The following is a 14873-nucleotide window of genomic DNA, read 5'->3' as shown; positions in this document are numbered from 1 at the left end:
TTCCCAAAATAAAAATATGTAAAAGAAAGTATGAAAGAATGAAAATATATACATTCGAAAGAAAACCAAACTCCAAGCGGCTTCGTTTCATCAGAAATGCTCAAATGCAGAGTCGTCCGACAACTTAAACGTACAAGGACATATGTGAAAAAGCAAAGTAAAAAAGTAAACAGAAATGATGGCTTCAGACACACTGCCTACGCAGTAGTCATCGGCATGGAATTAAGAGGAAGAGATTCCGCAGACTTCTCATCCTGCTCAAACATGATCTTTTCCAACTTGTGCGTCATCTTCGCACAGAAGGGATCCACGTACGATGTCCAGAGGGACGCACATAGATAGACCAATGCAATCCACGCTGGGATTGAGATGGCCACAACCCAGGGCGGGCGGATGGGGATCCAGTGTGGCTCGAGTGGTTGACCATTATCATCTAGGAGAGGTTGGCCATTTCCATCAACTGGATAACCATCCCAGGGCTGGCCAGTGATGCCGTAGAGCATCCAGCACAGCACTGTACGGAGAAGGGTACCGTGGACGAGATAGACGGCGAAACTTTGTTTACCGAGCCAGAGGAGAAGGGTGTTAGAGAGGAAGTCTTTTGTTGAGGGGGAGATGTAGATTGCGAAGATGATGAGGTCGACTCCAATTGCTGAGTAGCGTTTGCCGATGTTGACATCGGGGGGGAAGATGTAGTGTGCGAGCTCGAACATATAGTTGGACCACGTGGCCCATTCTGGGTGCTCGCCGGGGTAGGAGCAGATGAACAGACCGACAGAGACGAGGAGGGTGCATAGGACTCTGCGAGGCCATTTGTGCTTTTCGATGAACTCTCGGAAGGACATCTCGTAGGAAAGGTCTGCAAGAGCCATGCCATAGATGGCTTGCATTTGGAATGTTTCTGTCATTCATGTTAGCCGTGCAAAATGACTATTCGTGTCTTGACAAACTTACCAGTGTTCTTGGCGGCGTCCTGGTGGAAGTACAAGAGCATTCCGAGGTAAATGCCCAAGCGCCATCGGAATTTGACAAACTGAACAGCACAAATCATAACATAGACAAGCATGGAAGCTTTCAGCAATGGCAGCAGGGCCCACTGGTGATCGTCATATGCCATGTATCCAGTAGTCCACACACCCAAAAAGTTCTCAAACAGGCGGATGAATTCCTTCCAGAGAGAGTCCTCCAGATCGGGAGAGGCGTAACGACACCACCAGCAGTCAGACCGGTTCGCGGCAATGAAGGCACCACACTGAGCCATCACCCACGAGATGATCAAGGCGATGGTGGCGGGGAAAATGAGACGAGGCGGACGACGCCACGCACTTTTAGCGACAGACGTGAATGAACCCAGGTGGTCGCCATTTCGAGCCTGCTTCATGGGCTTCAAGGCGCAGACATAACCTGTCAGAAAGGCGAAGATCGTAACACCTAGACGTCCCTGCCAGGGAATACGGAAAACGGGCCACTGCAAGATGCGTGGAGGAAGATCTACATCGTCACGCGGGGCAAATAGATCGTAATCCCATGCTCGGGCCAAATGGGTCATCACCACCAGGAATGAAGCAATACCTCTCAGGCCCTGATCACCACATTAGCATTATGAATCTCCGATCTAATTTTAGTAATGTGAACCTACATCAATCCATTTCACACTTTTCCTTGGGTCGCCCTTGGCATTCGGGTCGCCGGATTTCCAGGGAAGGTTTTCCAAGATCCGAGTATATAGGTGACTCGGCTGGACATAATCCATGATTGTTGTTGTCGCAAAGCGAGATCAAATAAAAGAGTGAAGTCAAATCAGAAATCAGTCATCGATGCATCTACCTCTTAGCCAGAAGAGAAAGATCTCCGCAAGGGAATGTTGGAATGTGAGATGTGAGGGAAAAATGAGGAAACGACTGAGGGGGTCACGAGTCGACGTGAGGAAAAATGAATGAAATGAGGGCTGGCAATGACTTCAAGAAGGAAGTGCCAAGATCTAAATACGCCTGGTACGAAAGAGAACGGACGTGGATAAAGAAGAGTGGGGAGGCTTGGGGGTTTTGAATAATTTACAGCAGTAGGGCGGAAGATAGGAGGTTCCCGCGGGTGGGGATGCATGAGACCCAACACATGCATCCTTGGCTCGGGCTTCACAGCCAAGATGGGGTAGATCAGTTGCCAGAAGGAGATTGTGGTTTGTGCTCTGAAGGAACGATTTGTGCCTATTCTTCTCCACAGGGCATTGTATTGGACAGAGTAGTATACAAAGTGGTGCCGATAGTTGGAGGTTCCATTGGTGTTTTCCTATGCAGCAGGGATGATCACTGGGTTATTCGGAAAGACACATCCACTGTCTCCAAGACTATAGTGGGATCCGTCTCATCCGCTCTCTTAAAAAAGCCCGCTGTCAGCTCGTATACATGTCTCTAAAATGGTGATTATGGCCGAGCTCATAACGCGTTAAAGCTTCACAAATCTCCGAGCATTGAATGAATGATTGTTACTAGCCTACTGGGTCAATTGCAATTGAATGAACTTACACCAATCAATATGAATCCTTGCCTCGCCTCCAGCTATGTGCAAAGGCCGGCGCGAATGGCGCAAGATTTCGCTGAAACGCAAATACCAAAATGACTGGCGCGATGGGTCCGGAGCCCGCATGGACAACGTGGGGTGGGATTTTGTTTCCAAAAAAAAAAAAAAAAAAAAACCAGGGTCCTGTCTCTTGGCTCTGCCCTACAATCTATTTCGAGCCTCTTCTCCAATTTGCCCCCCATCAGGCCCCCTAAACGAAATCGTTTTCGTAAAGGAATATGGGCGGATTGTGTCTCACAGATGAACCTTGGAAACTTCATTTTACATTACCACGATTGCATGTAGTCGAAGTCAAATGACGCCATTTGACCTAATCCTTGTCAAACAAGATCGGCGATGGGCCTGGGGCAAACCGATAGGCCACGGAACCCTATCAGAGCTTCCCGTATCAGGGCTTACGGTATTATAAAACCGCATTCGGGTCTTGGCAATCACGCCTCATGCAAAACTAAATTTACTAATTTCTTTTCCAGAATGCAGGGTAGAATGTCATTTGTATCTTGGTGTTTCGTGTAAATGGTGAATTTACTTCGAACTCCTGTGATCTACAGGGCTGAAGCGTGGGCAGGGAACTCGTTCTTGGTTTATCTGTAGCAAGATCAATTTGTCTCTGCCAAGAAGCTGGGCCGGTCGGAATAGACCCTGTTAGTCAATGATTGTTCTTGGCGTCCCCCCAATTTCTGGGATTGGGGAAAATAAAAAGAAAAAGACGTAAGCCCCCTGAGTTTTTGAGACACGAAGAGGTCCGCGATACGGAAACGAATACATGATTGGAGCCAGGCTTGAAAAGGCAAACAATACTTTATTAGTTGACAGGCTAGTAGGGGATAATTAATATTGGATGCATACACTGCCTCACGAGACAGACCAATGTAAAATTCCCTGAGCCCTATGAGAATCCAGGTCGAAGGATCGGTGCACAATTTTGGGTGCTTGGTCCTCATAGGCTCGCAGGGGCCAAGCCGCTCCCCTTTCCCCTTCGTTGCGGCCTCCGATACGTCGGAGTGGAGACCAGTTCAGGGTCCAACTCTCGGAAAGATTGACAGGATCGTCGTTTGAACGATGCAGCCGAGTGGGAGGATGCATGGATTAATATGTACTTCAGACTCTCAGCTTGCTTTTTTCTCTGCTGCCTGTCGCCAAGAAAAAAATGTCCCCAATTTGCGAGTTTACGTTGTGTTTTCCATCCTGTCATTCTGGAGGCGCGCAGGGTATTCAGGGTATTCAGGGTATTCCAAAGGCCCCCCTTTTTTTAGTACCCTGTAAATACCAAGCCCTTGTCTGACTGGCTTTTCCCGACTTCCCAACAAATCACACCTGACTTCTAGCCGAGCCTCCGGCGCCCAGCGGCGGATGGTGGCGCTCATGGGATATAACCCCTGAGGCCCCATCCACTCTTAGTACTTGGCGGTATCCATTCCCCGGGATTGATTCGCACAAATGCAACGCCACTTTCGTTGGTTCAGATGAACTTCTTGGCTCTTTCGCGGGATTAGACATGTAACGTAACCGGAAGCAGGCAGTTTCGGTCTTATCGGTTTTTATTCATTTGGGGATTTTTCGTGTTCCCCTGGAGGACCGAATCAAAACGGGAACGCGTGTGGATCCCATCACGCCATTATTAGTATTCTTGACCACTTGACCACATTCGAGAATGGAGAACTGACCTCGTGCCTCTTGAACTTGTTTACCTTCCATCGCATCAACAGGTTAGCGACCATGCGAGTGGCATATCTAGGTTTGACGTTGTTGTGGTCGTTGGCTTCGGCCACGATCTTGCAGAACGGGCAAGTGAAGGAGGATCCGTACCCCGGACAAGCACCTGTGATTTCCCTGGACGACTCCTGGCGTAACTATGCGCCCGATGTACCGGAGATCGCATACAAGGGCCGATGGGACAGTAAACATATTTCATGTACGTTCTCAAGTGTTTGTATATGATTGTTTCTAACATGTGTATAGGGTGGTCGTGTGTCTCCCCAATCTCGTAGCAAACTGGCCTTGTTGGGCCCCTTATCTGACCGGATTCTAACGTCTTATCGCAATCACTAGAGCCCCCGGAATCAAGCTCCAATTCTCGGGGAATAAGGTATGTCTTGGCATAATGTCAATCTTCGATCTCAAGCTTCTGACATGATTATCCTTCTAGCTCGCAATTAGCTTCGGGCCGTCCACAAGTGATGGCGTGCTTGTTGCATATAGGTAAGAAATGCTGTGACCAAATCTCTCAGGCTCACTACTGATATCACATAGACTTGGATCCCTTGACTGGCAGTTTTCCAATGTGACTGCTGACGCCACTTACCAATTCATTGGTCCTTGGACAGAGTTGGCCGACGATATAGTCGACGTGCCCAAGATCTTCGAAATGAGAGGTATGCACACATGCTTTGAAAGATTTGTACCACAGCTAACATCTTTTCAGTGACGAACTGGGGCATTGGATAAGTGACATCATACTCACATCCATTTCTTTTGCTGACCTTTCGCACAGTTCAAATTGCCGGTGTATCTACTGCCAGCACGGCTGAACTCACCATCCCACCTAGATATGCCAAGAAGGTGGAAGTCATTGGTGGATCGTGAGTACACTAATCATTGGCTGGATCTATCGCTTCTCTGACTGTTGATTATAGAATTGCCTCGGGACAGTACGGCTCTTATGAAACTCTCTCATCTTGGGCCTACCTCTTTGTGGCTGGCCTGGGCAATGTTGAGCATACTCTCACTGTAAGTTCACCTGTCTCGGACACCCACCCAACAGTCTTGCCCGTTACTAAAACTGCAACTCCAGTCGTATGCCGGTGTCTGTCTGGTAGACAAGCAATGTTATGATGGCAGTGCCCACGGAATGGTATGTCATCTACCTCGCGCCCGCTCAGGAATGCAACTGACTTACTCAAATAGACTTGGTACTGGCACCGTGCATCAGATCCCGGTGGTCGATCCCGTGCCTTCTACCCCGAAGAACCCGAAATCTTCGACAACTCCGCCGAGCAACCCGCTGATCTTGTCATCATCCAACTGGGTGGAAACGACCACCGCCACCCCAATGAAATTCCTCCACGAGATTTCTATCATGCCTACGTGAACCTTATCGAGGACATCCACAGCACATGGCCACACGCCGTCATTCTCATCATGGTATGTGACTCACACTACCTTGTCTCACTTCCCACTCTTACTAACTCCAACAGTCCCAATGGGGAGTATGGGAGAAACAAGGCTTCTCGTATGTCCCGAACATGGTTTACGAAGAGGAGGGAAGACAAGTCCACCAACACTTCAAGGATCGTGGATTCGTCTACTATTTCGACACCACTGGCATCCTTCAGCACAATGATATCAACCCGAAGAACCACCCAACAGATGTGGGCCATATCAAACTAGCAAGCCATTTGCTGCAGTGGACACGGATGGTCATGAGGTGGAAACTTGAGCCAATGGGAGAGGTCCAGCATGGAACACTCTATTGGAATGATCAGCAAGAATACTAGGTATGAAATTACCTACCATATAATATTTGTATAATATCCTTAGACCCTGGGTACATATATATGTCTTGCATATCAGCATTTGAATGAACTTTGAATGAAGTCTGAGTCTAGTATTCTTCCGCGATACCGAGTAAGAGCTGCCATCCAAGAGCGGGGAGCCCTTGGTACCTAGTCCATCCTGAAACCCCCTCTATTTCTAGGTGAGAACTCGGTAAACGTCTTGACTCATGCCAGCGCAGCTATTCTCTTCACGGAAAGCCGATTTCTGATAAGCTCCTGGAATCAACAGGGCAAAGCCCTCACAAACGGCAATATCCAGTGGCTAGACTGGCTACACTCACCACGTGACCGTGGTTACGAGATACCATGTCCGGTAAGAATTCCTGGACAAGCAGGAAATGAGCGAGGATGTTTACATCAAAGGTCCTTCGAATCTGGGATTATGATAGGTCTAATATAGGTTTGTTGAATTCAATGCCTGCATTGTTGATGAGAACTGTGGGGTCCCCATGTTCCGAGCGAACTTTTGCTGCGACTGATCTTATTGCTTTGGGGTTGGCGAGATCGACTTGGTAGAGAAATTTGTTCAATCCTGTCATCGTCAATAATGACACTTGTTGGATTGGGATCTGGAAGGTGTTGTCTCCGTACTCGGCACCTCCCGTGGCTCTGTCACGTTCAGAATGAGAGTCTTATACCCTTTTGCGCTAGCAGCTCAACGATTGCTGCTCCGATTCCGCTGGAGCGACCTGTCACGACTACGATTTCCCGCTCTGGTTCCCAGGGCAGCGTGGCTGTGGCATCATTAAAGACTCGTCTGGATAAGTACGAGTTGACTCAAGAAAAAGGGCCAATGAATCTCAGAGCTCCGAGGCCGATTGTCAGTGGCTGTGTAATGCGAACCTGGTTTTTTGAAGGCAGAAGCCTTAAGAGCGGGCTCAGCATGTCAGGCATTAGAATTGACCAAGGTCTGACTGTGAGGGAGAGAGGATGGGAGAAACTTGATATTATATGTAGTGAGTAAAGTATTGACGCTTCACACTATGTCAGTCGTAAGGCTCGCGCGGTGGGTCGCAAGGCTGGCGTAGCGGAGTCTAGAGCGGCAGCCTTGTGAGTGTTTACAGTCGCTTTAAGCTTGAATTAAGTGTTTCTGAGTTCGGCTCACGGGAGATTGTCTATGAAGTCTCCACAAGGAGTTTATCGCAGTGGATCGGTCCACTTGGGCTTTCTAGAGCGATCGAAGTATCAAACGTTCCCGTTCAGCCCTATGCCCCTGGCATAATATCAATCTGGCCCCCAATTTTTCGACACAATTACCCGCCCTCTTGGACCCCCCCTTAACACCAAAAATGCACCTTGCATTAAATTGCAAAACACATCCATCGGTGCTATCCTTGATTCGGTGTCGCATGAATAAAGCTCATTAAATCATACCTGTCTGATTGTTACTTAAATGCCAATTTCACTGAGGTACCGTGGTAGGATCTTCTGAAACTTCTGGATTCTCTTCAGGACTGATCGCTAGGTGCATTGTACAATACTCATACCAGGAGTTACATGATTCCTCGGTCTTATTTCAAGTCCTAATATTGTGGACAATGCAGCGTTAGTCACGAAAGCGCTATTTGCTTGCATGCCAATGAAGAGAGCGGAATATGAGATGAATAAAATTGTGGGACTATAATTGGCGCACCAAGAGAAAGTAAAATAATAAACAAAATACAAGCAAACAAATTACAAGCTGCTTCCTCCGTCACCACCTGGGTGTCCGGAGGCTAAATGCCACTGGTTCGCGGGTTCACATGTGTACCTATAGAGGTGAGACCCAAGGGTGCTTAGCTGCAGCTGATTCCACTGGGAACGTTGGTGCAGCCACTGTATGTGGTTCCACCAGTGACATCAACATCACTCCAAGTCCAGTCAGAGCAGCCAGAGCTTCCACAGACAATAACAACGTCGTAACCGCTCGAGGCAACAGCATCGACGCCAGAGATGTTTTCGATTGTGAGGTCGGTAATGGGGACACCGCTGGTAGCTGTTCCCTTGAGATCACCACCGTCGTAGTTCTGCTCGATGAGAATACCGTATCTGTCATTTTCAATTAGTAAAAGATCTACCCATGCCATATCCTTCTCTACACTTACTTGGAAATATCGGTCAAAGTAATCTCATTGTAGGTGACGCCCTTGATGGTTCCGGTGTCTCCCTCAGTGGCCTTGATGCGAATACCTGTTTTAAATCTCGTAAGTCATGTGTAATCTATCATAGAGATCGGAGTTCCTTACCATTGACGGAGGATTTGACCTCGTTGTTGTAGAAGGTCACGGTATCCACGGTGTTGTCACTGCGGCCGCCAACACTACCGATCGACAGTCCGTGTCCACCGGAGCAAACACCGTTCTCGAAAGTAATATCCTATAATTATGTCAGTCTTTGAGTGGCCTGGTTAGTTTTTGTAAGGGAACATACAGTGCCAGAGTTCACAGCAACACAGTCATCCTGGTTGTACACATTCGCACCAGTGATAACAACACTAGTACTGTCACCAATATCGAATCCATCGGTATTGGCACCCAAGTCATCAGTATCACCAGCTTCGTTGTTGATGGTCATATCAGTGATAGTCAATCCATCACATCCATTGATACTGACAGCCTGAACGGGTGTGTTCTCGATGTAGAGATCCGTGATGGTCGAGTCGATGAGATCATGGGCATAGAAGAACTTGGGCTTGGTCACACCACCATCGCTTCCTTCGCCGTCCCACCAGCGGGCTCCATCACCGTTGAGGTACGCATCAGTTGCACCCTTGATGGTGATGCCAGTGCCGGAAATTTGGAGCAAGGGTCCATCCCATTCTTCGTAGCCCCAGGTGGTTTCGCCTTCGAAAATGACCTATCAAATCTCATCAGCAAAAGAAATAGGGGAATTGCGTTCAGATATTACATACGGTAGTGTCATCCTCCAGATCACTGAGATCAAGAGTGGTTCCGGAGGGCACAGCGACAGCCGACAGAATGATGGTGGAGCACGACTTCTGAGAAACACTGGCTTTAGAAGCTCCCTCGGAACCAGAGAATGTACAGCTGGTGGCTCGCTTGGCCAGGCTTGGCGCCTCAGTAATGGCAGGTTCAGCGACGGGAGAAGCCACCACGCCCGCAGCCAATGCGGCAAGCACGAGAGGAGTGATCAGCTTGCTCATTGTGACTGAGAATCTATTGCTTTCTTGTCAATTGATTCGAGCTGTTTGCTTTGTCCTGGAATTTGGCCGAGGGATTCACTCACTTTATAGCCAACCTGGACCCATCATCCTACACCGGACAATTCATGAAGCAGTCCAGTCTACCGAACTAGCCGGCATCAAGCACGCTAAGCAATCGATTATCCTCCAATCCCAGAGCAACCGTACCAACTCGTGAAGTGGCTATTGGTGGTCAAACACCAGTGTTGATTAAGGGCCACATTATTCATATTTTACTAAGAATTCAAGCAAATGTGGGGTTTCTTCAGGAAATCCAGGGGAAGTAGCGAATAGGAAGAATAGCCTCCGAGAACTGAAACCTTGATGGTTTCAATTCACTTTTAGCTAAGAAACGCCACTATGCGCCACCAAATCCCGGAGCACCACTCAACCGGTAAATCACATCCGCCCAGTGAAGGTCGCTGTTTCATGCGTATAGGAGCACGGGCCGTTCCGCGGTTTACGTGTCCTGATCATCTGAACGGGATTTATTTTTGCCACCACTCGTTTATTGTCGATGGAGATATGTGTAGATTTATCTGGGGAACTGGGAGATCCGCAGGCTATGATTGATGGAGAGTGAAAGGGGCGCCTTGTGGCATTGGCAAAGGGAAGAACGGGACTTGGGAGGGGTTCATGCGGGGGTTCCACCGGAACTATTAAGCTTGTATTCATTTGGATATTACTCCGCAGTGGACAATATTTCAAGACAATAATGTTTCAACAGTATTCCTCTATCTCCGAGAAATTCTAGCCTCTAAGATTGGTACATAGTGAGACATCCTATTGAGGTTCCTTGATAAGCACTTGCCATGGTTATGGTCTTGTGGGGCATAAACGGCGAGCTACTTAATTAGAGTGAAGCTTAACCGTTCTTGTTTCTAGTGATTACTCCACCGCGTCATCATTTACACTTTCTGCAGTCTAGATGAGCGACGTGCGTCCACCAAATGCTTAGAGCCGGAACAGAGCCGGACAAGAGGCAAATTAACAAGGACATGTGTCGCTTTTTTCTTCTCTGTGTGGCTCAAGATAACGATGTGTCTGAGAAATCTTTAAAGCCTGAATGATGCAAAGGTCTAGTAAAATGAAAGCAATCAAATCCATTATCTCCTTTACAGGATCGTCTCTCGGTGAGCCCATCCTTCGGCGATAGTTGTAATTAGCGTGTTGCTTGGTTAGCATGACCAAGATAGGGGCTTGGGAGCCACCCGAGTCATGCCTTTTGGCAAATTTATTCATATTTTCCTCTGGCCAATAAGATCGACCAAAAGTAAGATTTCTACACAATATATGGCCTTTCCCATCATTATATTGAAGATCTCTGCATATCCCCACTTGTAGCCTCATGCCCCACTCAAAACTTACATACATGTAGTTGAAGTAGATAGAACTACCAAATGCCATACCAGCTAAATCACAGGACAAATTACCTTCAATGGTCCATATCAATAATAGAGCACAGATTAGAATTCAATCGAGCCATTGGTCGCCAAATCACGGCCAGCTATCTTTTATGTATGGTTTAGATAAACAATAGTTGCGCGCTAGATTGGTAAGTCTTCAAGAACGCAAAGAATATAGCTTAGAAATCTTTCAATTTTGATTGTACATGTCATCATGTAAGACATTGAAAAATCTGTCTATCTCATGTAATCCAAATTGTCACATTCCAATCATGTACGTTCAACCCCACCAAGCGGTAGTTGGCAGCTGCATTTCGATGACGTCAACCACCCCCTCAGCAAATGCATCCGGTTTTTTGTAGCAACAGAGACTTTTTACCTGCAGTGAGCCCCTCTTCTCAATAAGAAATTCAAATTCCCTACCATTGACTAGGTCGACAAATATTTTCAAAATGTCGAGTCACAAATTCCCCGTCGATCTGAAGCAGTTCAAGCAGCTGAAGCTGGATCCTAAGAACAAGAGTCTCACCTCTGAGCAAAAGCAGGATCTCTTGCACAACATCAATGTCTTCAGAGATGCAATCATTGCCTTCACGGCAACTGGTGCTGCCCGTGGTGTCTCAGGCCACACAGGAGGCCCATACGACACGGCACCAGAAGTCTGTGTCCTCCTCGCATTCATGAACGCAAATCCCAATGGATTCTATGACGCGATCTTCGATGAAGCCGGTCACCGAGTGGCCACACAATACCTTCTAGCAGCCCTAGATGGTAAGATCGCTCCTGACCACCTCCTCAACTACCGCGACGCCGACTCCAAGCTTCCCGGTCACCCCGAACTCGGTCTCACACCCGGCGTTAAGTTCAGCTCCGGTCGTCTCGGCCATATGTGGGGTATGGTCAACGGTATCTCGATGGCCAACAAGGATAAGAGTGTGCTTATGCTTGGCTCGGACGGATCTCAGATGGAAGGAAATGATGCTGAGGCGGCGCGGATTGCCGTCGCAAGAAACCTGAATGTTAAGGTTTTCGTTGATAATAATGACGTTACTATTGCCGGACATCCGTCGCAATATCAGAAGGGCTACGATGTTGGAAAAACACTGACTGGTCACGGTCTTCACGTTGTCCGGGCTGAGGGTGAGAACATTGATTCGCTGTATGGTGCCATGTGCGAGGTCATCAACTACAATGGTCCCGCCGCTGTCATCGTGGATCGGATTATGGCTACTGGCATTGAGGGTATCGAGGGTGAAACCCATGCCCACGATGTCATTACTGTCGATATCGCCCGCAAGTACCTTACCAAGCGCGGTTACAGCAAGGAGCAGCTTGCCTTCTACGACGAGATCAAGGGACGATCCAACCCCCACAAGTACGAGGGCTCTACCAAGGATAAGGGCGCCAACCGCTCTATCTTCGGTGAAGCTGTCAACGGCATTCTTGACGGTTTGAGCAAGGAGGAGGCCGCGCGCCGGGTCATGGTTATTGACTCCGATCTTGCCGGCTCAACTGGACTGAAGGCCATTCAATCCAAGCACCCCGAAGTCTTCGTACCATCAGGAGTCATGGAGCGAGGTAACTTCTCCGCTGCTGCTGGTTTCGGCTTTGGAAGTGATGGCACACGCCAGGGTGTCTTCTCCACCTTCTCCGCTTTCCTGGAGATGTGCATTTCAGAAATCACCATGGCACGTCTCAACGGCTGTACTGTGCTTTCCCACTTTTCGCACAGTGGTGTCGATGAGATGGCAGACAACACATGCCACTTTGGCCTGAACCACTTCTTCGCCGATAATGGGTTGATGGATGCCGAGTCCACTTCTCTTTACTTCCCCGCCGATGGTGAGCAGATGACAGCCGTTGTGAACAAGGTGTTCTGGGACACTGGCATGCGATTCATCTTCTCTACCCGCTCTAAGGTTCCCTACATCCTCAAGGAGGGCACTGACGAGAAGCTCTATGGAGGGGACTACAAGTTCGTGCCTGGTAAAGAGGAGACCATTCGCAAGGGAACTGCAGGCTACATCGTCTCTTACGGTGACATGCTCTACCGGTCCTTAGATGCTGTTGAGCGTCTGCGCAAAGACGGTCTGGATGTTGGTTTGATCAACAAGCCTACTCTCAACGTGGTTGACGAGGAAGCTATCAAGCACTACGGATCTTCTCCCTTCGTCCTGGTTGTTGAGTCTATTGCTCAGAAGACCGGTCTTGGCTCGCGTCTTGGAACTCATCTCCTGGAGCGCAAATTGACTCCCAAGTTCAAGTCTATCGGCGCTATCAAGGAGGGCAGTGGTGGCTTGTACGAGCAGGTCAATGCTCAGGGACTTGGTCCCGACGACATTGTCGAAGCTGTAAAGAGCCTTGCGTAAATAGATCTTTCCGCTGGTATTTATGAAGAAACGCTTTCAGTTTAGATGACGAAAGAAGGATATATTAGTCAATATTCAATTTGCCATTTCTCATTTCAACATAATCTTCCAATTTAAGAACAAATCGATGAAGTAACATCCAGTAAGACATCTCTCGTGTAGATCAGTCGCGGTCATCAGGGTGAAAGACTAAAGCCCGAACCTCAATACTCTCCCTTCCAGCCTGATTCTCAGTATCGGGATTCACAAACGCCGAATGAGGAACACGTCTCGCTCTACCATCCGTCTTGGAATCAAAGCACTTGATCAAAGTCACCAAATCAGGCGTTTGGCTATAACGATAATACCACTTGATATCCGGGTCAGGCTTCACAGCATAAGTCTCTCCTTCGCGATCGGGGTAAATGAGCTTGATGGGGACTAGATCACTATCTGGCACACTGTGGGCATCTGCGACAGCGAGTGGTTCTTTCAATATAGTTCGGATAGGACGCCAGACGTTGATGATCTGATACCGGCCTTTGGAAAGCTCGGCAGCGTCTTCTGGCAGGTGATAGGAAACGCGGTTCTCGGCGGCCTGGTAGGACTGGTCGATGTGTACACGTTGGACGGGGCCACGGACTTTGGAACTGCCCGATCCTCGGCGGATTGTGTGGTCGAAGATGAATACTCTGGAAGCTCCGGTGCTGTTTGTATGATCTGGTTAGAGAGTGGCTGTGGGTATGAATGAGCATTGTCGGTAAGGTGAATAACATACGCATCCTTGAGCAGTTTTTCTGTTTCTGGGTAGTATTCCTGCTTTATCTGTTCGTCATCCAGGAAATCTTTCTCCTTGCTTTCATGGTAGTAGATTTGAAATCCCTGAGCGTCGAGGGTATAGTCCAGCTCATGACCGCTAACATCATGAATGATGGTGGGGAGCGCCACAGCTTCCCTTTCATAGGTCTCAGGCTTGCTGACATAGGTCGGAAGGGGAGGGGATCCGTCTTCGTTTTCTTTAAAGAAGTTGAGGGTTGTCTGAACGTGATGCGGCTTTTCGAAGAGAGGAACGGTTGGTTTATCTGCCGGGAGAGACCCGTGGCCACCCGAAATCTGAACAGCTGCCGATGTCATGACTGAAGTTAGGTATATGATTGACTTGTCATCTGTTGGAAATTAGGATTACATAGATGAATCCCTTTGAAGTGTTTTTATAACTGCGTAATCTTGCGGGGTTAAGATTTCTATTTGTCAGGACAGCACGCAATATTCGTCTTACATGAAGAAATTCTGGTAAATCGATCTTCGTAAAGCAAACGCAATGCAAGTTGCAATGGCATGTGCGCCTGTGTGATGCTGAAATGTGTCACATGGATTAATAATGACTCGGCATCAATTTATAAGCACGCAGTCCGCTGTCTGAATCTATCAGGGACCTGGTTTTATGGAAGCTTATTTAGTTATGGAGTCGTGTATGGAGTTTAAAAGCAAATTTGTAGATAAAACTATCAACTCATGAAGGGAAAACCAGGCGTATGTCTCATTAACGTACAGCAGGATCTCGAAGGAAAACATCTGGAGGTGTCCTGCTGTGATGGGTCATAGCGTTGTCGTATTGCCCTTGCTCACACACAAAGCCTTGGTCAAGTAATGAAAAACAAAAGGAAAATAAAGAGTCCATCGTACACCCGCATTATGAATGGAGGAAATAAAAGCAAAAGAGAAAAGTGAAAAGAAATGGATCTCTCACACATGTGGAGATGAGGTATGGAGTGACATCCTCAAAGAGGGAATAGTAAAA

At 48.0% G+C, this 14873-nt stretch overlaps 6 protein-coding genes across 6 annotated transcripts; 2 read left to right on the top strand and 4 right to left on the bottom strand.

Annotated features, from left to right (window-relative positions):
- Window positions 1–197: 197 nt before the first annotated feature.
- N7503_003562 (acyltransferase family protein) lies at window positions 198–1753 on the bottom strand (the record flags this gene model as incomplete). The annotated part of the gene is made up of 3 exons (XM_057063109.1): window positions 198–901; window positions 955–1582; window positions 1640–1753. The coding sequence occupies 3 exons, from the start codon at window positions 1751–1753 to the stop codon at window positions 198–200; spliced, it is 1446 nt and encodes a 481-aa protein (XP_056924024.1).
- Window positions 1754–4299: 2546 nt separating this feature from the next.
- Window positions 4300–6077, top strand: N7503_003561 (SGNH/GDSL hydrolase family protein; the record flags this gene model as incomplete). The annotated part of the gene is made up of 10 exons (XM_057063108.1): window positions 4300–4495; window positions 4543–4549; window positions 4633–4669; window positions 4730–4782; window positions 4834–4955; window positions 5075–5162; window positions 5217–5310; window positions 5375–5434; window positions 5488–5724; window positions 5778–6077. The coding sequence occupies 10 exons, from the start codon at window positions 4300–4302 to the stop codon at window positions 6075–6077; spliced, it is 1194 nt and encodes a 397-aa protein (XP_056924023.1).
- A 196-nt stretch (window positions 6078–6273) lies between these two features.
- Window positions 6274–6676, bottom strand: N7503_003560 (short-chain dehydrogenase reductase; the record flags this gene model as incomplete). The annotated part of the gene is given in 3 exon segments (XM_057063107.1): window positions 6274–6399; window positions 6419–6511; window positions 6575–6676. 3 exon segments carry the CDS (start codon window positions 6674–6676, stop codon window positions 6274–6276), a joined length of 321 nt encoding a protein of 106 aa, XP_056924022.1.
- A 1236-nt stretch (window positions 6677–7912) lies between these two features.
- N7503_003559 (glycoside hydrolase family 28 protein) lies at window positions 7913–9279 on the bottom strand (the record flags this gene model as incomplete). The annotated part of the gene is made up of 5 exons (XM_057063106.1): window positions 7913–8165; window positions 8222–8306; window positions 8363–8492; window positions 8547–8972; window positions 9028–9279. 5 exons carry the CDS (start codon window positions 9277–9279, stop codon window positions 7913–7915), a joined length of 1146 nt encoding a protein of 381 aa, XP_056924021.1.
- A 1897-nt stretch (window positions 9280–11176) lies between these two features.
- N7503_003558 (uncharacterized protein) lies at window positions 11177–13093 on the top strand (the record flags this gene model as incomplete). Its single annotated transcript, XM_057063105.1, has 1 exon — window positions 11177–13093. The coding sequence occupies one exon, from the start codon at window positions 11177–11179 to the stop codon at window positions 13091–13093; it is 1917 nt and encodes a 638-aa protein (XP_056924020.1).
- Window positions 13094–13256: 163 nt separating this feature from the next.
- On the bottom strand, window positions 13257–14206 carry N7503_003557 (uncharacterized protein; the record flags this gene model as incomplete). The annotated part of the gene is made up of 2 exons (XM_057063104.1): window positions 13257–13779; window positions 13851–14206. The coding sequence occupies 2 exons, from the start codon at window positions 14204–14206 to the stop codon at window positions 13257–13259; spliced, it is 879 nt and encodes a 292-aa protein (XP_056924019.1).
- Window positions 14207–14873: the final 667 nt, after the last annotated feature.

The sequence above is a fragment of the Penicillium pulvis genome (assembly GCF_028828015.1).
Source record: "Penicillium pulvis strain IBT 33274 chromosome Unknown contig_1_segment0_segment0, whole genome shotgun sequence".
Classification (NCBI taxonomy): domain Eukaryota; kingdom Fungi; phylum Ascomycota; class Eurotiomycetes; order Eurotiales; family Aspergillaceae; genus Penicillium; species Penicillium pulvis.
The sequence above is the reverse complement of the archived record's forward strand: the minus strand, read 5'-3'. Positions and strand labels throughout refer to the sequence as shown.